Source organism: Capricornis sumatraensis, chromosome 16 (genome assembly GCF_032405125.1).
Source record: "Capricornis sumatraensis isolate serow.1 chromosome 16, serow.2, whole genome shotgun sequence".
NCBI lineage: Eukaryota > Metazoa > Chordata > Mammalia > Artiodactyla > Bovidae > Capricornis > Capricornis sumatraensis.
The window spans coordinates 30,730,354-30,753,173 of record NC_091084.1 but is presented as its reverse complement, the minus strand read 5'-3'; the positions used below and the strand labels follow the sequence as shown (position 1 = coordinate 30,753,173).

Sequence of the window (22,820 nt, the reverse complement as noted above, 5' to 3'; positions counted from 1 at the left end):
AGCGGGGGAGGCGGGCGGCAGGCAAGGGCGAGAGGGGAGCCGTGGGGGGAGGGGGGCGCTCCCTGCCAGGCTCTCTTTACTTAGAAGGAACTCCTCTTAAAATAGCTCTGGAGACCTCACCAGATCTCTCCCTTCCTCCCCTGCCGGGGTCTTGGCTCGCTTTCTGAGAACAGACAGGGGATGGAATCTTCCATCACCCCCCCCAACACCCCCACCCCACCCCCTGCTGTGGAAGGTGGGACAGCGCCCAGGGGTGCGTGCCTTCCCGGGTAAGAGCGTCTCCCGGAAGGCCTCGAGCCAGAGTTCTGCCCCCATTCCTGCCCGGGCCAAATCCCCACCACACTCTGACACTCTGACCCTCATCTCGTGCTTGCGCCCCTTCCTAGCTCCCATCTTGCTCCCGGGAGGGCCGGGGGTGGAGGCCGAGGGCAGGAACCAAGAGGCCGCCTGTCTCAGAGAGAACTGTTGGACTAACTGCCTCAAAGAACCGCTTGAACCTTTCCCCGTCCCACACCCCGCCCCTAGAAAAAAAATCCTTTCCCCTTAAATCTAGGCCCTATCTCCTCCCACCCGATAACAGCTCCCTGACAGCTCTTTGGCCCAGGGCCCAATCCCTCTATGCCTCTCTGAAAGCTTGCTCTTCAGGGTATTTCTGAGCCGGCTGCCCAAGACCTGAGTGTGCAGGAGCCCACCCTCAGGAATCCACCCTGCTGGGTGCAGCTGAGGGCTGTGTCCCAACTGCCATCCCGCCCTCTAGGGACTTCCAACAGGAGGAGAAGGAGGAGGAAGACGAGGAGGAAAGAGCCAAGGCACCTGCCCATCCCCCTCCCAGACCCCAGACTGGGGCTCTTGAGTTGGATGAAGGAGGTTTATGTCAGGGAGGGCTCTGCAAAGAAGTAGTTTCCCAAAGGTGGGAGAGAGGAATTCTGACCTTTGCTTGCCCTCTCCCCTGGCATCCCTGGATGGATCAATCGATGGACTAGGGTTTTGAGAATTTTAGAGGAAAGCGCTCTCTAAATGTAAAATTCCTCTAGCCGCTAATGCATCTCTCAAACACTTTTTCTGCCCAGTTGTGGAGCCCTCCTGATGTTCTTTAGAGGAGAGCTGGGGGTGTGGAGGGAGGGAATCAAATAATGGGGTAGATTCTAATTCTGACTTGACGAATCACTTTCTCTGTGACCTTGGCCCACACATCTTACCTCTCTGTGCCTGTTTTTTCATTTGGGAGGCGTATGGATTTTGTAAGGACCCTTCTGGCTCTAAGAATTGGCGAGCAGAGATGCAGCTGAGAAGGTGGAGGGCATGGAGGAAACTGGCACATTTTCGGGTCACCAGGATCTAGAGCTACCCAGGGAGCTCTGTCCCCTCCCATCCCCCTTCTTTGGGCAGGGGTCACGTTCCTTCTCTTTGGCTCACCTCCTGACTCACCTCAGGCTCCGGCTCCTGAGAAACATGACCCCCGTTGTAAAAATAAATTGAGCAGCGAGGAGGCCTGGCCCTGTGGATCTAGTGTCTGGGACCTCCTGGCAAAGGAGGGGGTGAACGTGCAAACTTGGAGACAGAAAGAGGCTTAGACTTTTTAGGGCCCCAGACCTCTTTGAGAATAAGAGCTAAAATGTACTGGGAGCTGACCCTGTGCCTAGAACTCTGTTAGCACTTTTACATGTGATAATATCTCATCCAGGGCTTCCCTGGTGGCTCAGTGGTAAAGAATCTACCTGCCAAGCAGAAGATGCAGGTTCAATCCCTGGGTCAGGAAGATCCCCTAGAGGAGGAAATGGCAACTCACTCCAGTATTCTTGCCTGGGAAACTCTGGACAGAGGAGCCTGGTGGGCTACAGTCCACGGGGTTGCAGAAGAGTCAGACACAACTTAGAGACTAAAGGACAAACAGCAACATCTCATCCAGTCTCCATAGGTCTACATCTGATGTCTGTGATGCTTGGGGGTGAGCACACAAATGGAAATTACATATATGTCTAAATGCAAGTTATGAATCAAGATAACAAAGTGTGAAAACTTGCCTATTATCTTCTGTCTTTGATGGATTTTTCTTAGTCTTAATTTTAAGGCCAGGTCTCAAAGCCATTCTCTGGCCCCCTCTTCCCTGGTCCTTGGAGGAGAGGGTCTCTGATGCATGCCTGGATGTCAGGTTCTACCTGCATGCCAAGTTCCATCCACTCCCCACCCTCCGCAAACAGCTGCCCTTTGCCCTCTCCCCAGGCCTGTGGGTACACATTCTGCATGGGCAGCTCCTGAGAGGATGGGCCTAGGGAAGAGGCTTGCTCAGAATTGGGTGATTTGAACAGAGAATTCCATGGTTCCAGATGTCTGGAGCATGGTCTAGAAGATGAGGTGTATGGATTACCCTTCCCTGCTGTCCCAGGAACCACTTTTCCAGTGAAGAGGAGGGGGTGTGATCAAAGGAGGGCCAGAGTGAGACCCTCCAAACTCAGCAGCCCAGGGCTGAGGCCCCTGTTGCCCAGGTCTAAGGGTGGCATTGCCCTTAGCAATTTCACGAGGTAAATATCGTCACTTTCATCATATTTCAAATGAGGTTTCTGCAGAAGATTGCATAACTTGCTCAAGGTCATCCAACAATAAACGCTGGAGCTGGGACTTAATTCCCCAGCGTCTAACTCCAGAGCCACTGTACCACTATCAGAGCTATACTGAATCTTTCGCCCAGGAAAAAAAAAAGAAAAAAGAAAAAAACACATAGACATCCAGCATTTGCCATACAATCTCAAAGGGTCCATGATCTCTGAATCCCACCAAGGACCCTCAAGTCAAGATGGTGGGCGGTGGGGGGCTGTAGCAGGGGTCAGGCCATGAAGTGGAAGCAGGTTTCCAAGTGCGGAACCAGTGTCCAGACAGGCGAAAGATGGAGGGTCAGGAAGGCAGACAGGACCTGCGGGGGAGGGAGGGGGCCTGAGGAGGAGAGCAGACATGAGTTACTAAACCACTGGGAATGGCACTGCACCTGGGTGCATGCGTGGGAGGGGGTGTGTTCAGTTGCCTCAGGCCTCTTTGCGACCCCATGGACTGTAGCCCACCAGGCGCCTCTGTCTGTGGAATTCTCCAGGCAAGAATGCTGGAGCGGGTTGCCATTTCTTACTCCAGGGGCTCTTCCCGACCCGGGGCTCTTCCCGACCCAGGGATCAAACCTGCGTCTCCTGCGTCTCCTGCGTTGGCTGGTGGGTTCTTTACCAACCGAGGCACCCGAGTCAGGCTCCCTTTTAACTCCAGAGGTTCTGGGAAAAAGCCCTCTGACCTGGCTGTGACCACCCTGCTCCTACCTCGGGCTAATCCACCCCCACTTCAAAACAGAGGCGAGACTAAGGGAGTCTTGGAGGATTCTGAAGGACACAGGAAACCTTTGGAAGAGGGGGGAAAAGGGAGGGTCGGGGGTGGGGGGTGTGGCCTAGGTGGAAAAAAGAAGTAGGGGTTCCCCGAAGGGTGAATCAGGGCTTGGACCCAACGGTAGGGCCTGGCCGAATTCCGTAACCAGGAGCATCAAGATTTCTGAGAAGTCCATGAAGCAATGGGCGAGGTTGGTGTGCGGTGGTGGGGGCAGTTTGCAGTTGGAAGCTGTGTCCCTGGGACCCTGCACAGCTGGGCTTCAAGGCTGCACACACGCGCGTCGGCGGCCGCAGTGTACATACATGCCCGCACACGCCCACCGGCTGCGGCAGTGCCGGCTGCGGGCGACCGAGCGGTCCCATCGCGGCCCCCGGAGAGCGAGCAGTTACCCAAACTCGTGTTCCCCAAAGCAGACATCGCAGCCTTGCAACACCCGAAAGGCTCCACCTCGACTCCTCCCCAAACTATCCTCCTAATTGGCAGCTCAGCGCACGGGATGATGCGGGCGGCTGCGGGCGGCCCTGCAGTGCCAAGCCGCAGCCGCCCAGCCCGAGCCGGAGAGGAAGCAGGGGTGTGTGTGTCGGGGGGGCGAGGGGTAGGGCGGGGGGGTTGCTGGGGGTGCGGCCGGCTCCCGGGGCTCCGGGACCTGGAGGCGCGGGCGCCCCGGGCTCCGCGGCGGCCACCGCCCCTCCTGCAGCTGGAGCGCTTCCAGAGCAGAGGCGCAGCGCGCTCGCTTAGGTGCTAGCTCGGCGGGCCTCCTGGCCCTGCTCGCGTTCCTCCTCCGCGGGCTCCTCCTTCTCCCGCGCCCCCGGCGGCCGCTCCCGCAGCCGGCTCCTCCTCTCCCTCCCTGCCTCCCCCTCCTCGCGCTCTCCGCGCTAACTTTCCCGAGCCCTGGCCAGCGGCGCAGAGCTCCCCGGCAGCCTCCGGCCCCACTGCAGACCGCGGGCTGAGAGCGCGGGTGTGCCCTGTATCCCGTCCCCGCGTCCCCGGGGGCGCTCCGGAGAGAACAGAACGATGCCCGGGGCTCGGGACCAAGGCGCAGCCCGGGCGAGATGGCTGGGCACTGGGCTTTTGGGTAAGGCAGCCCCGGCTTGGTTTCTTCTACCTCTTGCCCCCAACCCTTCCCCCACTCTCCCCGCCCAGCCCCCGCCAGAGGAGGGGTCACTTAGAAGAACAGCACCTTGGACAGGGTGGGCTTTGGAGCGCGGCCCCCAACGAGCGGCTCCCGCTTCTTCCAGGACGCCGTTTGGACTGCTGAGTTGCCGGGGGGACCTTGCGCCGTCCCTCGCCCCATCCCACCCGCCAGCCTGGCGATTAGTTCTTTGCTGTCTCTAGTGCTTTCAGCTTCTGGAGCTGGAGCTTGGGCCGCAGAGGTTTAAGCCGGCTAGGGGAACGTGTCTGGGATCGGGTGTAGGAGATGCCCGGTGGGTTGCACGTGTGGTTGTTGGGACGCTGGTTTCTACCCCAGCCCAGAGCCCCTTGCAGCTTGGATGCTTGTTGCCCCGGCACCGGCGTGCACCAGTTCAAGGTGGGGGAGCTCGCCTTCCTCCTGTCCCTTTTCCGTTTGGCTCCTCTGCTGTCTACTTTCTCTAGCGCCCATTGCCTTCTCTGCAGACTGGATGGGGTTGGAGGGACTTGGAGGATCGTTCAAGCCCTCCTTTAAAATTTATTTATGTTTTTATGGCTCGAGACTTGTGGGAATCTTATTTCTTCGACTAGGGATCGAACCCATGCACTCGGCAGTGAAGGCACCAAAGCTTAACCACTGGACTGCCAAGAAATCCCCACCTTTAGGAAGGATCCTGTCTCTCTTCTTAGGTAAAGATTCCATGGGGTTGGGCGGTGGGACCTGTTTAACCTGCTCTTGGCTCTTCATTTTTGGGATGAGTATGAAGACTAAGGAGGCACATCCGGAGACCACAGACAGAGCAGATGATTAGTGTCTATTTTATGCATATGATACTTTTGAACGTCAAACTCCTAGAGATTAGGGAATGATGTTTAGTAGTCCAGAATGTAGCCTCTCAGAAGTCAAAGCTGGATTTCCATGTAAGCCGATTCCATCTCTGGCACCTGCACCTCTTCCTGTTTATATTTGTCAGATTTGGCTTTTGGCAGTTCCCCTCATCGGGTTGGGCACACGATGTAAGCATTTGGGCTGAAAACAGGAAGACAGAAGTCTTTAAGGGTGGCCGCTGCTGCTTCTGCCAATGTAAACCGTGTGCTGACCCGTCATGTTAGCACCTGGTGGTGGAGCGGGGATAAAGTATGTCCTTCACTCAGGAGCCACTGCTTTTGTTACATCCCTCCAGCTGGTGTTCTCTCTTGTAGCTTAGGCACAGGTGTGCTGATTCCACGGTGACCCTAAGAAGTGGGTCTCTGCAAGGCCCGAGGCTTCTCTTCGTGGGCTGGGCACAGTGGCCCTCTGCTTCCCCTCATCCCATCTCTGATCACTGTGGCCATGGCAAGGGGAAGGGGTCACTGGGGAATTCAAACTCACACCACCATTAAACTAGCTTACTTATCAACACCTCTGGCTTCCCTTTCTCTTATTGCCTGGTTGGCTGATGGAACGCGAGTGCCAGAGTATTCATAGAACCTGTCTTCTGTGGGGAATCCCACCATATACCATGTGTGTGTGTATTGGGATTTCAGGCACAGATTCTTGGTACTTTTCTCCAGGTGGAAACCCCCACTTCCTCTAAGCACTGTTTGAGCTGATAGACTAGGGAGGGACAGAGGCCCATTGGAACAGGTTTGGAAGATTCCCTGAGCTACCCTCTGGGAGCCCAGGAGAGAGCAAAGTGATTTGTAGGCGGAGACCAGCAGGCCCTAGAACTGGCCCCAGCTGCTCTGCCCCTTGCCCCTCTGGTCTGCCGAGGGAATACAACCTGAGTCCCGCCCTGGACCTTGCCCAAGCAGCCAACAATAAGACCTCGCAGTGGCACTGCTTTGAGCTTGGCACAAAGACGTCATCCTTGCTCTTGGTCCAGGAGGGGAGATGCAGAGATGACTGAACAGCCAAGTAGAGCATCAGAGCTGGCAGGAGCTTTGGAAACCATAGCACAGAGCTCCCCTCAGGATGAAGAAACCACGGTCCAGAGAGGGAAGGTGACTTGCTCACTGGTGTGTAGCCAGTTGATGGCCAGGTGGGGCCGAATCCAGGTCTCTGGGGCTTTGTCACACCAACTTGCCTCTCAGTTAACCAAATTCTGCTGCAGCGGAAGGTCAGCAGGGGTTGTGCTGATGGACTGAAGAAGCAGTGAGCTCGGGAGCCTGGGTGTGGAAGGATAGAGGCTGGGAGGCCCAGAGCTCTTCTCACAACTATGGAAACTGGGTACAGAGCAGTAAGCTCCCAGGAGTCCTCTACCCCTCCAGCTTCCTCTCCCCATATCAAACTCAATCTCCTAGGCCGAGACAAAACTGATTTTTGGTAATCTGACCAGATGCCCCTTCTTAAATTGAGACACAGTTTTTAAGATGGCAGTATTGCAATTGAGGATAAAAGGGTGTCAGTCCTTTCCTAACCATGTAATTGGTAATATATCTGTCCTACCCACTCCTTCCTTGTTGCCTGATTTGCTTAATTGCTTTGATCTCTGTGTAATTATCACTTGTGAGGGTGCTCTGTTGCCCAACCCTCTTTCCCTGGGTATGTATTTATTAAGGACTTGTTTAATGAGAAGGCAATTAAGCAGAGGGTGCTTAGTCCCACTCAGAGGAAGGAAAACGAAAGGGTAAATAAGCGGTTTATGGGAAAGAGGATGGGAAAGCAGGGAAGAGGAGAAAGACCCCAGGTTTGGAGATTCATCCTTTTTTTGGACATGCAGGCTTGCGGGGTCCCAAGTCATTATGGCTGCTGTGACCATAATGACCCCAGGCACAGATTCTCCCACCTTGCTCTGCTGCTGAGGGTGTGAGGATCTCTGCAGAAGCCACGCCCATTCCATGGCCTGCAGGAGGAGAGATGGCACACTGCTTGGAATTGTTTGCAAAGCTGGTTTTGTTGAGCATCCAGCACTGTCTCAGGGGCATGTTTCTATCCCCGCAAAGCTCCTGGGGGTGGGCAGGAAGCCGGCAGGTTGCCTAGGGAGAGGGAGCTGAAATCTTTCCTCTGTCTTTGGGCCCAGGGGCCTTTCCTGGCTCAGCCCTGCCTCCCACAGCCCCCAGGGCCTGCACCCCAGGAGGGGTCTTGTCCTGCTGGCCTTGGCCCACTTTCTCCCTCCCAGCTCTTACTTTGAACCTGACTCCCCTGGGGCCAGTGTATCAGCTTCCCTATTAAAGTCAGCCACGATTCCGCCTGCCTTGCCAGGCAAGCCTGGGGAGCTAAACTTAGAGTGTGCTCCACGCTGCCCCTCTTTCCTCCTCTTGCCCTAAGTTGGGTATCACTGTATCCGGATATCGGAAAAGGTGGGAGAAGATTTCTGCCTTGGGATTTGCCTTGGAATGTCTGATGGTAGCCATGAGATCCCCCTTGGTGTACTGAATGATAAGATTTGCCTGTACAAATACGTTTTTACTTTAAATGGGAGGCCTGAGTCAATCCTGAGACATAATCGCATGAGATAGGAGGGGGCCGATCAGAAAACAGCCAAGAAAATGGGTGTTCTGAGAATGGCTCGGCAGTTAGGGACTCTCAGTGAGCAAAGACAGGCTTTGGATTGAATTCCGAAGGATCACGGGTCAGAGGACTTGTTCCCACCCATTCCACGATGCTGGAAAGGGACCCCCAATCTGAAACACACACAAGATCACTTGAAATTCTAAAGAGTTTAGTTTGGGACAAAGAAAGTCCTTCTTTATCCGAGGAAGTAGCCACATGGAAATAATTACCTCCAGGAAGTAATACAGGGTGAAAGTATAAAACAGTGCTTGAATGGCTTGGAGATATTGTTGGCTGACGCTGGTCCTTGAGTGTCTTGGTTACATCTAGACCTACAGTGGAGGCCAGCCCTGTCCCCCTGCCTCCTTTTAAACACTATGTTCCTCTACCCGCAGAGAGCCCAGGCCAGAGGGATGCACTCATTGAAGCTCTTCTCATGTTTTATAAGCTCATGGTTTTTTTAGCTTTATACCAAGCTTAGAAGGTAGGAAAGACAGGCATCCCTTGTTTGAGGATATAGCACCTCTGACTTTCTCAAGGTCAGCCAGCCAAGCGGGGTCTGCCGTGTGCCTCCTGACGCATGCATCCTGGCTTGGTCATCCTGCTGAAGTACCTCGCTGAGTCCTCTAGCGGATCTAGGCCTGACCCTGCGCCCTTCTTTCCCCCAGCGCAGGCTCACAGGGAAGAAAGCACAGGAGGCAGGCCTCTGGGTTTTCCTGCGCACGAGCTTCCTAGACACGGCCGATAAGACTTCTGCGTGCTGGGAGGGTGTGCGGTGGAGAAGCCAGGCTTGCTCCCCATCTCTGATGCTTTAATTCAGGCAGGACTCCGAACTTCACCGTAGAAACATCTCTGCCTTCCCTTTGTCCTTTCCAGGCTATGGTGGGAATGGCGATGCTTCACTCTGGGAGTCTGGGAGTCCTGAGTACATTAGAGTTAAGTCATCCACACAGGCGCACTCTAATCAGGCGGAAATGCGCACGGTCATGAGTCAGACCTTAGAGAAGTACTTCTCTCCTCTGTCCTGGACTTTCTGTTAGTTTGTTTTTGCTTCTATTTAAAGCGGTCAAAACTATTTCACTTCTGATGGGTGTCTCTGGTGCTTGATAGTCTGTTCCAGCTGAGGTTGTGGGGAAGGGGTTTGGCCCCTGACTTGGATCCCCCTGTCTCCTCTAGGATCCCGGACACTAGAGGCTGGTGCTGTGGTGCTCCTCGGAACACATGCTCAGGCTCCGAGGGAGCACTGTAGGCATCAGGAAGCTCCTTCTGCTGAGAGCTTCATCACACTGCACTCCATTCTTTGGTTTGTGGAGGCAGTTGGGGGTGAGAGCAAAACTGAGGTCTCCCATCAGAAGGTTGTCTTCTTGGGACTTCCCAAGCAGTCCAGAAGCAAGCAAAAATCCTTGCTTCTACTACAGGGGGTATTGGTTCAGTCCCTAGTTGGGGAACTAAGATCCCAAATGCAGTGTGGCAAAAAACAAACAAACAAACAAACAAAAAAACCCAACCCAAATCAAAGGCCATCTTTTAGGCAGGAGGGTGTAATCCCATGTCTGGCTCCTGTCCGTAGATCTCTGGGGCAAGGTGGTGAGGGAGGGGAGAAATGAAAAGAAAACCAGGAGCTTTAAGGAGGGCTGGCCCTGACAGCATTATTCTCTTGGAGAGGCACCGTCACAGAGTGGTGGAAAGCAGAGCTTGTACTCTGTACTCTGCTTATTCCACTCACCAGTTGTGTGGCCTTGAGCAAGTTAATCTCTCTGAGCCTGTTTCTTCATTTTGCCTGTTGAGGATAAAAATAATAACTACCTCATTAGGGTTATCATGAGGATTGAATGAGACAGTGCCTGTAAAATGCCCATCCTATTTTACAGTCAGTGCTCAATTCCAGATCCACCATTTATTATGTGACCCTGGGCAAGTGACTTAACCTCTCTGAGCCTCAATTGTATCATCTGTACAATGAGAAAAATGATACCCATCTTTCAGCATTCTAATCAGTGTTGAAGTTAATAGGTAGAAATCCTCTAGCACAGTGGGGCCCAAAGTGTCATCTCTGATTGCAGCATTTTCTGGGAACCTCTTAGAAATGCGAATTTTCAGGCTCCACTCTAGGTGCTGGATCCGAAACTGCTGGGGTGGGGCCGGCAGAGCTAGCTGTAATGGCCCTCCAGGTGATTCTGACGCTTTGTGAAAGCCACGGCTCTAGAACAGTCCCTGGCACAGAGGAGCTGATCAAAGATTGAAGGCTAATTGAAATGACCCCTCAGCACTAACTGGAACTCTGGTGGGCAAAATCTGCTGTTTTAGGATGTAAGGTAGGGCTTTCTTGCTCTGGGATGCTGGAAATGTCTCTTGTTGACCTTTGTGTGTGTGTGCTAAGTTGCTTCGGTTGTATCCGACTCTGTGCCACTCTATGGACTGTGGCCTGCCAGGCTCCTCTGTCCATGGGATTTTCCAGGCAAGAATACCGGAGTGGGGTGCCTTGCCCTCCTCAAGGGGATCTTCCCGACCCAGGGATTGAACCTGAACCTATGTGTCTTACATCTGCACTGGCAGACGGGTTCTTTACCACTAGCACCATATGGGAAGCCCCTCTGTTCACCTTAGGTAACTCACCAAACCTATCTATGTTCAGTTGCCATGTCTGTAATATGGAGCTATTACGGTACAGCACTCAGAGCATGGGTGTGGGGGTTATATGTAGCCGGCACATAGTAAGTGCTGAGTATATACCAGCAGCTGTTGACAGCGGCAGCCGAATCCTGGACTATGGGTTGTTATTTCTGAGCTTTGTGTTAAGAGCAGTCCACTTTGCCTTCAGAAGTGAAGAGGACATGAAGAAGCTGAGGGAGTCCTAAGAGAAGAGTTGGGCTTCCAGCTCTCCATGGAGCTCCTCTTACTTATTTATGGCCGCACCACATGGCAGGCGAGATCTTAGCTCTGCAACCAGGGATTGAAACTGAGCCCCCTGCAGTGGGAAGTGCAAAGTCTTAACCACTGGACTGGTGGAGAGGTCTCCTTCTTCTAAGTTAAAAAGCATTGCCCAGGTGGCACTAGGCATCCTTATCTCATGTGTGCAAACCAAGAGGAAGCTGGTTTATGATCTATCAATACAATGAGGAAATTAAGTTTGATTAAAGAGGTCTTTCCCTGAGGATGAGGATGGGAGCAAGGTTGGCAACTTTAAAACAAAGACTGACCCTATCTGTCTTGGGAACAAGAACAGTTCTGGGAACTGCCTGCAGAGCTGGGAGCTGACTGGCCTGAGAGGGGTTCTCAAGTGGCTCAGCTGCTAAACCCAGTTAGTTCAGCCAAGTCTCCTCCCATTTGGGTTCTTGGTTGTCCCATCTGTAAAGTTAGGCAGTGGCAACTTAGTGTCTCTAACCTGAAACAGTCCGGGCCCTATAGGCTCTGACGCTGTGGGAATGCCAGGCTGGCGGTCCAAGTAGTTGAGAGAAGCTACAGTCTGGGAAGAGATGCCAGGGAAACTCTGGCATAGGAGGTGGTGCAGCCAGGTGTCTGCTCTCAGCTGCCCACTAGGCCTGGAGTCACACTCCAGTTCACATTTCAGCTACCTCTGGAAGGTGTAGGACTTTGGCCAAGGCACAAGGCACTTTGCTTCTCTGAGTCTTATTTTTCCCACCTGTAAAATGTGATTAATAAGACCCTCCTTCCAGGTGAGAGGTGAAGATGCTATGAGATTACTCATACACAGCCTTAGCCAACATCTCTGCTGAGGAAAAGGTCATTATTCTCAGCATCACTGGGAACCTGAGAAGGACTCTGAGTCCTCACCCGGGGTGACCCTGGTTCATTTAGGGGCAAGGACAGCTAGTTTCTAATTCTGACACCCCTCCTCCTCATGACCTTGAGGTACAGTGGGGTTTCCTCAAGGACTCTGTAGGACAGGAGGGCCAGGTTCTCTTACAAGAACTCACGAACTCACGAGGCAGGGCCCAGAGGCCATGAGTGGAAATTCACAACTGCCACCTGCTCAACTGGCAGCGATGGCATTGGACTGGAAGGCTTGGGAAAGAAGGGGGTGGAGGTGGGGATGTGCCCAGGATGAGAGGTCGCAGTGGGGCTGCAGGGAGTCGGGGCTACTCTGGGTCCGGAGGGGACCATGGGCGCAGCGCCCACTCCAGCCACCGGCTTGCGAGCATCCTGTTGCCCTGAGTCGGCCTCCATAAAGGGTCTTCCGCCCTCACTTTCTCTGAGGTTATTGCTTTACTCCCTCTGTTTTCGCGGCTGCTGACTGATGCCAAGACATCCCCGTTCCACCCCACCCTGCGGGATGCCCTCCCGGTCCGCCTTGTCTCTCTTTTTTTTCTGGAGGTCCCTCTCGGTGGTGGAGCAAGGTCTAGCGGGAGGTACCCCCCTGCCTCTTGGCCCCTTGGGACAGGTGGGAGCCGCCAGGGTCCGTGATGAGTGGCCGAGGAGCCGGGTCCTGTGTCTGCCGTTTTCCTTTTAGCCACCTCAGGAGACCCGCTCAGTCTCCCAACACCCTCGCCCCGCCAAATCCCGAAAATATCACGAGAGGGTGGCGCACAGCCCTTGGGGAGATTCTCAGCGCGAACAGGAGGCGCAGGTTCTGCACTTGGGGGCCGCAGGGACCGCATCCACTGGTTAAGGGGCGCGGACTCGCGGCACGGAGGCCCGGGACCTGGTTTTCCTGGGTTGGGGTGACCCCTGGTGGTCACTTAGAGTGTCACAAGGGCTACTAACAGGCTCAGAAGTCCATCCAGCTCAGGCCAAGAGGGAGAATGAATCACGGAGGTGGTCCAGGCAGAGTCGGTTAAAGTAAAGGGAACCATCTTCCTAATGTTGACACGGAGGGCAACAGAGACCTCCCTGCCTGATCATGCCACTCCACTCCACCGGAGAGGTCCCTTCCAGGGCTGCAGCCTGGAGGTTCTGGTGGGGTTTTACTCAGGGAGGTGGTGCCCCTCCCTCACACAGGTCTCTTCCTGCTCCCGGTGTCCCTGTCGCTGGAGGTGTCAGTGGGAAAGGCCACCACCATCTACGCTGTCAACGGCACGGAGATCCTGCTACCCTGCACCTTCTCCAGCTGCTTTGGCTTCGAGAACCTACACTTCTGGTGGTCCTATAACAGCAGTGATACATACAAGATCGTAAGTAGCCAGAGAAGGGATGGGCAGCTCAGATCCTCCTCCGGGGTTTGTCCCCTCACCCTGCCTCCCACCCCAGGCTATGGTCCTTTCTGGACTCACCCCTCAATGATGGTCCCCACGGATGCATCTTTTGTCACACTCACCTTTCATTTATTTTAAAGAATGTATTTGTTTCTTTTCGGCTGCGCTGGGTCTTTGATGTTTTCTTTAGTTGCAGCCAGTGGAGGCTGCCTTCTAATTGCGGTGCACTGGCTTCTCAGTGCAGCGGCTGCTCTGGCTGTGGAGCAGAGGCTCCGGGGCACATGGGTTTAGTAGCTGTGGTGCCGGGCTTAGTTGCCCCGTGGCATGTGGGATCTTCCCGGACCAGGGATCGAACCTTTGGCCCCTGCATTGGCAGGTGGATTCTTAACTAGGGAAGTCTCTCTCCCAGTATTCTTTCCAGAGCCTGTCTAGACGGATCTATGTGGGAAAGATGCTTAGATTTTTGTTGCCAGAATTTGGGGTCCGTTGGAATTTCTGTCTAGAGTCCTCTATCTGGTCTGAAGAAATACCTGAAACTTGGTTAGCTTGTGTAAACATTAATAATTTAATTTAAAAAGCAGAAGAGATAAGACATTTGGAAGACTTTGAGAGGGGAAATGAGAAGAGTCCAAACAGAAGAAGGGCTGGGGAATTGGCCTTGGAAGGATGGAAGGGAATGCTGGAGAAGAGAAGGGTTCAGGGCTTTGGCTGGGGTGGGGATGGAGAGTCAGCAGGTGTTTTTTAAATGTTTCTTTATGTATTTGACTGCACCAGATCTTAGCTGTGGCAAGCAGGATCTTTAGTTGTGGCATGTGAGATCTAGTTCCCTGACCAGGGATTGAACCCAGGCCACCCCGCATTGGGAGTGTGGAGTCTTAGCCACCAGACCACCAAGGAAGTCCCAGCAGGTGTTTTCTGAGTACTCTGCAACCTAGTAGGGGACTGGAAGTCACAAGAGATGAACTCTGGATGTAATTAAACACTGAACTCAGAGGGTGCCTATGCACTGCCCTGTGGGATTGATCCACATCTTGATGGAGGATCAGTATTCAGGCCGATAGGGGATGAGGTGTTAGCAAAGGCTGGAAGGAATGGCAGAGGGAAGCAAGTGTGGTATTAACAGGCTTTTATGTGGTATTAAAAGGCTTTTATGAAGAAAGCAGTAAAAGTCGTGCTACATTCTAGGGAGACCTTAGTAACAGAAATTTGGTTTAGCCTGAAGCAAGTAAAATCCAGGTTAGACAGACAGAGCTATTGATAAGCATGGGAAACCAAGGGGAAGGGCTCTTCCTGGCCTGGGCAGAGAGGTGCCTAAGGAGTGGGCTGGAGTGATGTCATGACTCTATGATTTTTCTCTTGGCCCCCTCCTTGCTCCCATCTTCCCACACAGCTCATAGATGGGACTGTGAAGAATGAGAAATCGGACCCCAAGGTGAAATTGAAAGATGATGACCGCATCACTCTGGAGGGCTCCACGAAGGAGAAAATGAACAATATTTCCATTTCACTGAAGAACCTGGAGTTCAGCGACACGGGCAAATACACCTGCCACGTGAAGAACCCCAAGGAGAATTATTTTCAGCACCAGGCCACCATCTTCCTCCAAGTTGTTGATAAATGTATGTAATGGGTCTGGGACCAAGGGCAGTGGCATTGGAAGGACGGGGGTGGGGGTGGGTACTCAACTTGGTGTAATGGTGAAATGGACCGTTGGTGTTTTCTTTCACTTTATGCTTTCAAGAGCAACTGGAGTTACATCTGGAAACTCGAATAACTTGGTGTGAATACTTATTCTGCCACTGAATAGCTTATGATATACACTGAGGCCCTCTGAGCCTTGTTTTCCTCATATGAAGATCTGCCTTCTCTTAGGGTTGCTGTGAGAGTCCCAGAAGCTACATGGAAGTGTGTTGTGAAGTTCTCCTTATGTGTTGATTATTTCTACTCTTGTGTATTCTGTTAGCAACAGCTGATGGAATGCCATGTAGGACCAAAAAGTGCTATGAATGATACACAGTGTCCTTTCTCAAAGAACTGACAGGTCAGGGTAGGACAGAAGACAAGTAAACACATAATTGAAATGGGGCAAAGCATGCAAAGCCAAGGCAGTGGAGATTAAAAAAATATTTATCTATTTATTTGGCTGAGCCAGATATTAGTTGAGGCATGTGGACTCTTAGTTGCCACATGTGGGGTCTAGTTCCCTGACTAGGGATCAAACCAGGGCCCTCTTCATTGGGAGCTCAGAGTCTTAGCCACTGGACCACCAGGGAAGTTCCAGTAGAGACTGATAAGAATGGTCTCTCTCCTCTGGAGCTTAAGTCCTGATTGAGGGGATTCCAATCCAACAATGGTGGAACAATTAGACAACGAGGAAACATGTGATGAGGGTATCCCATGACCCCGACACTGGACGTGTTTAGAGAAAGGGATGAAGGAGTTAAGACTGGGTGGGCAGCATGGAAAGGGGAGCCTGGAAGGCTATCGAGGCATGGGAGCAGAGAAAAAGGAAGGAAACTTGCTTAAGCATCCTGATTGTGTTGCATTTCTTGTGTTCCTGGGGATCCACTGCTCTCCTGGATGATGTGTGATTCCTGCAGAGAAGATGCTCACAATTCTGTACTTTTTTGGAGTTAGGGCCATTAGGATTCTCAGGTGGGTTGGACATAGGGGTTTGAGAAAAAGAGAGGAGTCAAGGATGACTCCAAGGATTTTGGCCAGAGCATTTCTCAGCAGAGATGGAGGAGATTGTGGAACAAGTTTGGGAAGTCAGGAGGTCAGTTTTCAGATGAGGGAACTGAGGCTAGAAGGATTAAGTGACCAGCTGTAGGTTATTAGTGACTATTAGTGACCAGCTCATTAGTGACTGTGGAAACCCTGTTGTTGAAATCCAGATTACCTGGCTCCTGTGTCTTGCAGGGAGATTCTCAATTGTTTTTCTGCATGGGTAAAAGGAAACCTAGAAGGAGGCAATGAAAGTCCCATGCTTGAGGGTCAAGTCAAACCTGGATGCTGTGGGTCCCCAAGTCTGAGTTATTCCAGAACTTGTGTGGGTGTCTGCGGGAAGGCGTCTGTGCGGAGCACAGGGGGAGAGGGACGACTTCCTGTTATGCCTTAGCCTGATGGATGCCATATTCTAGCTTCTCCTGCTCGCTGCTGGGGTGGGCGTGTCCCAGATGCCCAGGTTGGAGGCTGGGGAGCTGCTGGGCTGCCATGGTGCTCCAGGTGACTCCTGCTCTCCTTCTCCACCCCTTTTCTTTCCCTTCTCTGACCACGAAGTGGAAGAAGTGGACAACACCGTGACCCTCATCATCCTGGGTGTCGTGGGCGGGGTCATTGGGCTCCTCATCTTCATCCTGCTGGTTAAGAAGTTCATTGCCTTCATCATCAAGAAGACTCAGGAGAAGAAGTAAGTTGACTCCAGCCTTCCCACCGGCCCACCACCCATTCTCATCTCATGGGTGTTCCAGCATCCTCTCATCCGCCATCATATATCCCCATCTGCCTTCATCCTTCCATCTATCTCCTAATCCCTCCTCTCTTCCTAATTCTTCCACTCTCTTTTCTATCCCTGCCCTGCTCCTCTCGTCTTTCAGCCTGATTCTTCGTCTCACTCCTTTTTCCTCATCCGCTCAGGAGATGTTTATTGAATACACTGACTTCACTGAGAACATACGTACAACTCACCTGCTCTTCCTCATTCCCCTGTCTTCCTGCCCATCCCGTTATTTGCACCACCTCAATCTAAAGTCCTACCAAAGGCTTTCAGATGCCTTTTTTTTTAGATCAGGGGAAATATGAGATTCTGTATACAGAAACTCTAAAATGGGAAGATGGGAGTGATGCGTGATGGGAGTCTCTTACTGTGAAATTCTGAAAATTCAAATGAAGGAGAGAAAAACAGTCTAAAAAGGCTGATATGACTACCCAGGAAGCCCTAGGATAAATTCAGGTATAAAGACAGATATTTGTAAGAGGAATGAGAAGAAAGATCGGGAGGTACAAAGGGTGCAGCCCACACCCAAAATTGCCAGAGCTGGCAGGTTCCACGACTGAACGCTGCAAAACCCAGAGCAGACCAAAGGCATCTGAAAGTTGTGTTCTTGGCAAGAAAGATGAGATGAGGCAGGCCTGCCATTGAAGCAGAGAGGGTGAAAGTAAGTAGGAGAAGCAAGGGAGAAGCAGGAGATAGAAGGAGAAGATCTGTTGGGGTTGGCTTCATGCTGCTTTGTTGAGAAGAGATTAGGCTGAAAAGGGCAGAAATGCCACTGGTCAGAAAGGAAGGCAGCTGAAGGCAGGGAGAGAATTTTAGGGATTGGCAGAGGGGAGGGAGAGCTGGGAGGACTGGTTGTGATGATGAACTCTTGGGCTATCTAGCTGCATCATGGCCAGAGGCTGGGAGGATTTCAGAGATCTTGAGAGGGGCCTGGAGCATGGATCCGGACCAAATTGTGTTTTTAATAATCAGTCTTACTATTGCTGGTGAGAAAATTTGGAGAACACGTTATTCAACATATGGTTTAAAAACACTTGGGAAAGAAAGCAGTCATCCTTGGGAGCCACCATGAGTTCACTGAAAACAGGGCAGGCTAACATTTTCTGCTCATGCACAGTTATCAGGAGGATGCTACGTGTAATAGTGCTTCCTGTCATTCATCACATGCCTCTACCACGTGTTAGATACTCCATCAGGCATTAAAAAAAATAAAACATGTATGATTTTATTTTGAAGTTAAGCAAAGTGAGGCTCAGAGTGGTTAAGTGACTTGCCCAGGGTCACACAGCTAATAAGCGATAGAGCTGGGATTTGAATTCTAACTTGTTTGCTTTGAAACTTCAGCTGTTGCCGCTGCGCCCTACTGATTCTCAGGGGAGTGGGATCTAGAGTTCAGTAAGTCATTCTTTCATTCATTGGCTCTTTTTGAGATGCTGTGTGCAAAGTACTGTGCCAGGCACTGCAGGAAATTCTAGAAGGAATGAGATTCTGCCCCTAAGTAAAGAAGACATGTGCAGAAATCAGTGTAACAGGAGGTAGAGGAATTAGGGCTGGCCTAACCCACTCCAGGATTCTTGCCTGGAGAATCCCATGGACAGGAGGCTGGCGGGCTGCAGTCCATAGGGTTGCACAGAGCTGGACATGACTGAAGTGACTGAGCATGCCTGCACACACTCAGAGAGAATGTCGAGGGGGTTCAGGAGAGGGTGGAATAATAGTGAAGGATTTCTGGCCAAAGAGACATTTGTGGTCAGCCTTGCAAGATGGATATGAGTTAAGTCCCAGGGAGGGTGAAGAGATGGTTGTTCTGTAGGCGGAACCGCTGAGAGCAAAGACAGACAGCCTGGGAAGCGAGCATGTTGTGGAGAACAGGCGTTTGTGGTTGCTCTTGTTGAGAGAGTGGGGGTGGGGTCAGGAGGAAGTGGGGAAACCCACAAAGAGGGGTGGGGACAGACCCTTGAGGATCCTTGAGGCTGAGATTGGCTTTTCTCTGACCACAGGGGAGCTGGGGAGGGCTTGAAGGGCCTGGCTCCATCAGAGGACCTGGAAGAAAGGGTCTGGCATTGGTGGGCACAGGGACTGGGAAGGCAGAGGCTAGAGGTGGGAGACAGGCCAGGAGGAAGCCTGAGAGGGTCCTCTGAGCAGCGAGGTAGGCCTGCATAACGGTAAAGATGTGGTGGCTTCCTGAGAAGAAGGGATGTGGGGGCAGCATCCTAGGATCAGTTCTGGGCTTTCACATGTGAGGGTGTTCCCTCTGCCTAGAATGTCTCCTCCCTGTTTTCCTGCTCATCTTTCTTGGTTTCAGCTTAAGTGATGCTTCCAAAGGGCCTTCCCTGACCCTAGAAGGAGTGCTCCTAGGTTGAGTCCCTCCCTGGTATGCCCCACCTGCATCCTGTCATTTGCTGCATTGTACTTGTTTACTTGTTTGTTACTTGTTTAATAGCATATTTCCTGGAAGACTGCAGGTTTTTGGAGAGCAGACAGCTTGTCAGTTGGACACCTTTCTAGCCTGACACAGTGCAAGCAGGGTCTTTGTGAAGAAATATGGATGGTTAGGTGGATGGGAATTGGCTAGACTGACTGTTCCTTAGGTTTAGAGATAGGTGGATGATAGACCCATCTGAATAGAGGTCTTTATGTCACAGGGCTCTGTCTGTTCATTTTTAAGAATGACATGGGCTTTGGTGGCTCAGGGGTAAAGAATCCACCTGCCAATGCATGAGACACAGGTTTGATCCCTGGGTCGGGAAGATCCCCTGGAAAAGGAAATGGCAACCCACTCCAGTAGTCTCGTCTAGGAAATCCCACGGACAGAGCAGCCTGGTGGGCTCCAGTCCATGGGGTCGAAAAGAGTTGGACATGACTTAGTGACTAAACGGTAACAACAACAGGAATGATACACTTATCAAATTTCCAGAAACCTAGCAACTGTGTTGGATGGAGAACAAAATTGGGATCTGGGAGGATCTTTTTTTTTTTTTCAATTGAAGTATAGCTGATTTAGTGTTGTGTTGGTTTGCTGGAATCACAGCAAAGTGATTCAGTTGTACATACCTACATATTTGTTCTTTTTCAGATTCTTTTCCATTGTGGTTTATTATCAGATACTGAATATAGTTCCCTGTGCTATACAGGAAGGCATTGTGGTTTATCTATTTTATATATAGTAGTCTGTAGCTGTTAATCCCTAATTTATCCAAATTTATCCCTCCCCCTTTGGTAACTATAAGTTTTTTTCTATCTCTGTGATTTTCTGTTTATGCTTTGTAAAGAAGTTCATTTCAATCATACTTTATAAACTTTTCTGTTTATAAAGAAAGAAGCTTTGTAAAGAAGTTCATTTCAGTCATACTTAGACTCCACACATAAGTGATATCGTATGGTGTTTGTCTCTCTGTCTGATCTACTTCACTTAGCATGATAATCTCTGTGTCCATCCATGTTGCTGCAAATGGCATTATTTCCTTATTTTTATGGCTCAGTAATATTCCACTGCATACATGTACTGCATCTTCTTTATTCATTTGCCTATGGATGGACATTCAGATGGTTTCCATGTCTTGGCTGTTGTAAATAGTGCTGCTATGACCTTTGGGGTGCACGTATCTTTTTGAATTAAAGTTTTCTCTGGATATATGCCCAAGAGTGGGATTGTTGGATCATATGGCAACTCTATTTTTAGTTTTAAAAAACTAAACCTCCAAACTGTTTTGCATTGTGGCTGCACCAATTTACATGCCCACCAACAGTGTAGGAGAGTTCCCTTTTCCGGATTTAGGAGGATAGGCTGGAGGTATAGACTAAATCCTGCAAGATGAAATTGACGAAGATGAAATGTTAAATCTCTCCTGAAGGCCTCAAACTCAGCTACACAAGCCCAGGGTGAGGCTAAGATGTAGTTTAGTGGCAGAAGCCATGAAAAAGACTTGGGAGTTTTCGTGGGCTGAAAGTCAGGAGTAATGCAGCGGTCAGGTGTTCTCTGGAGAACCCTGTGAGGCCTGGCCACTGCTGTTGGGGGGGTCGTGTACTTAGACTGGAACATGTCCAGCACAGGGTGGCCGGGGTGGTGCCGTTCTGGGGGGTATTCCCACCTGGCCACCTCTCCTTCCTCCTGCCCCATCCCCTGCCTCTGCCCGCACCTGCCTGCCCTTCCATCTCATTTTGCTACATCTCGTCCCAGCGAACTTCAGGAGGAAGGGCCTGCCGGGCCTGGGTGAGGAGCTATTTGCCCTGGGCATCCTGCCTGCTGGCCTGGACCCTTCCCCTGGCTTGGCATAGTCTGACATCTCCCCTGGTTTGGCCTCCTCTCATTACTGACCCCTGGGAGGAGTGACTGGCACCCTTGCCCTCTGCCGTGTTGAGATGGCCTGGTGATGCTAGCCTTACAGAGTACTTCCTGTGGCTCAGGCACTGTCCCCAGTGCTCCCTGGCTCCTCCCAGTAACCCCATGAAGAAGGGGCCATTGCAGCCATTCTTTAGGCGAGGAAACGGAGGCAGAGAGGGTGAGCAACCTGGCCTCTGGCTACCGTGGCACTGCCGAAGGCCAGGGAGAGGCTCGGGGCTGGCACAGGGCCCACGGCGCCTCTCCCACACAGTTTTACCCATCACTTGGCTCCCCCTCACCACTGCCTCCCCTCTCTCCTCTCTCCCTCTCAGGAAGGAGTGCCTCGTGAGTTCCTCCGGGAACGATAATACGGAGAATGGGCTGCCCGGCTCCAAGGCGGAAGAGAAAGCACCAACAAAAGTGTGAGCCCTGCTTGGGGCCAAGCAGCTGCTGGGAGCCTCACTTCCTATGATGAAACCGATGCTTGAGCCGTGTCTGTGACCCCATGTGCCTGAGACATCTGCTGCTTGGCTCAAACCGTAGTCTTCCCCGGGCGGGGAGAAACTGGGGTCCTGTCCCGCCTGCCCTACCCCCTACCTCCCACCAGGGCTCCCCAGGGACAAGGGCTGGCCAGGGAGAGGAACCCGTGGAAGGTTCGGGAAAGGAAAGGAGGGGCTGGGGCGGTGTGGATGGCCTGTTCCCCGACACCGGGGTAGATGGTCTTCAGTGCCCCCCACCCTAGAGGAGGAGCGCCTTGGTTTTCCTCCTGATGTCTCTTTGTGAGAGACTTGGGGGGTCGCCGAGGGCTGCCCCAGTAGTTGGACCCTGAGTGTGGAGGACTAACCCTTTTATGGCGGGAGTGGCCGGAGGACTCTCTACAGGCTCTCGGGGTTGGGGGCTGCTGGAAGGATCCTGCAGGGAGAGGCTTCGATGGATACCTGGCTCCCCATGTCCCTCCAGGGAGGAACTTCCCTCCCCCACGCCGACCCCTGGGTGCCTGCCTGCCTTGGTTCTCCCCCCGCCCCCCACGCTGCTCGGAGTCTCTGAAGACTCCCAACTAGGGCTGCCACTTTGCGTTAGGGGTCCTAGCCCACCTAGTCTGCGTTTCTAATCTCTGGGTTCCGAAGGCCTCATGAAGGGGTCCCTCAGGCTGTCCCAGAGCACTGGGCGCCACTTCTTTCTTTCCTAGAATTTCTGTGGGGCGTCAGAACCGCAGAGGTGGGCAGAACGCCCACCAACGCGGGCTGCCCCTTCTCCTTGGCCTGGCAGGACCGTGGCCGCTCGTGGGAACTCCCAACCGGCTCCGCCCTGCGGCTTTTCCTCCGAAGCAGCAGGTGGCGCCATCTCACTTGAGGAGCTGCTCCCGCCTGTGTTCCTCTCGCTTCTCCCCGCCCAGGGTTGTTCACCTCCATCCCCGGGTCAAGACTTGCGCTCGCCTCAGGGACCCTCTAGCTTTGGATGAGAGGGCTCTTGGGTTTTCTGGCTGCTTCCTGCTCAGCTGTCCCCTCCATCCGCAGCCTGGGGTGGGGAGGGGCAGGTAGAGAGTGCCCACAGTTTTCCTCTGCTTTTCCACGCACTGGTTTGCACACCCCTTGTGTGTGGGGCTAGACTGTGCCTTAGCTCCTGAGTCCTGGCTCATAACGTCCTCGACCCCTTCCTTCAGCCCACGTGGAAGAGCCAACTCTGGTGGGGCCCTGGTGAGGGGTCCCCAGCTGCCCACACTCAGGGTCAGGCAAGGGACCGGGGAGCTAACGCCCCCTGGGCCAGCAGCTGAGTCCTGGAGGCATCTGCCAAGTGCTTCCCCGGGGCCCTTCCATGTCGTGGTGTTGTCCCTGTGGGTTGATGAAGTGGGGGATGGACGGGGCTGTGATCATGGAGGAA

The 22,820-nt window shown here is 52.6% G+C and overlaps 1 protein-coding gene across 1 annotated transcript; it reads left to right on the top strand.

Moving 5' to 3' along the window:
- Nucleotides 1–4,377: 4,377 nt before the first annotated feature.
- SCN4B (sodium voltage-gated channel beta subunit 4) lies at nucleotides 4,378–21,365 on the top strand. The gene is made up of 5 exons (XM_068989399.1): nucleotides 4,378–4,438; nucleotides 12,926–13,098; nucleotides 14,510–14,738; nucleotides 16,399–16,528; nucleotides 21,272–21,365. The coding sequence occupies exons 1-5, from the start codon at nucleotides 4,378–4,380 to the stop codon at nucleotides 21,363–21,365; spliced, it is 687 nt and encodes a 228-aa protein (XP_068845500.1).
- Nucleotides 21,366–22,820: the final 1,455 nt, after the last annotated feature.

Excerpts from the sequence above, each read along its gene's own strand:
- SCN4B (XM_068989399.1), top strand. The coding sequence starts at position 4,378 with ATGCCCGGGGCTCGGGACCAAGGCGCAGCCCGGGCGAGATGGCTGGGC. Across the intron at positions 13,099-14,509 it reads GCAGTGATACATACAAGATC|CTCATAGATGGGACTGTGAA; the intron begins GTAAGTAGCCAG and ends CTTCCCACACAG. Across the intron at positions 16,529-21,271 it reads AAGAAGACTCAGGAGAAGAA|GAAGGAGTGCCTCGTGAGTT; the intron begins GTAAGTTGACTC and ends TCTCCCTCTCAG.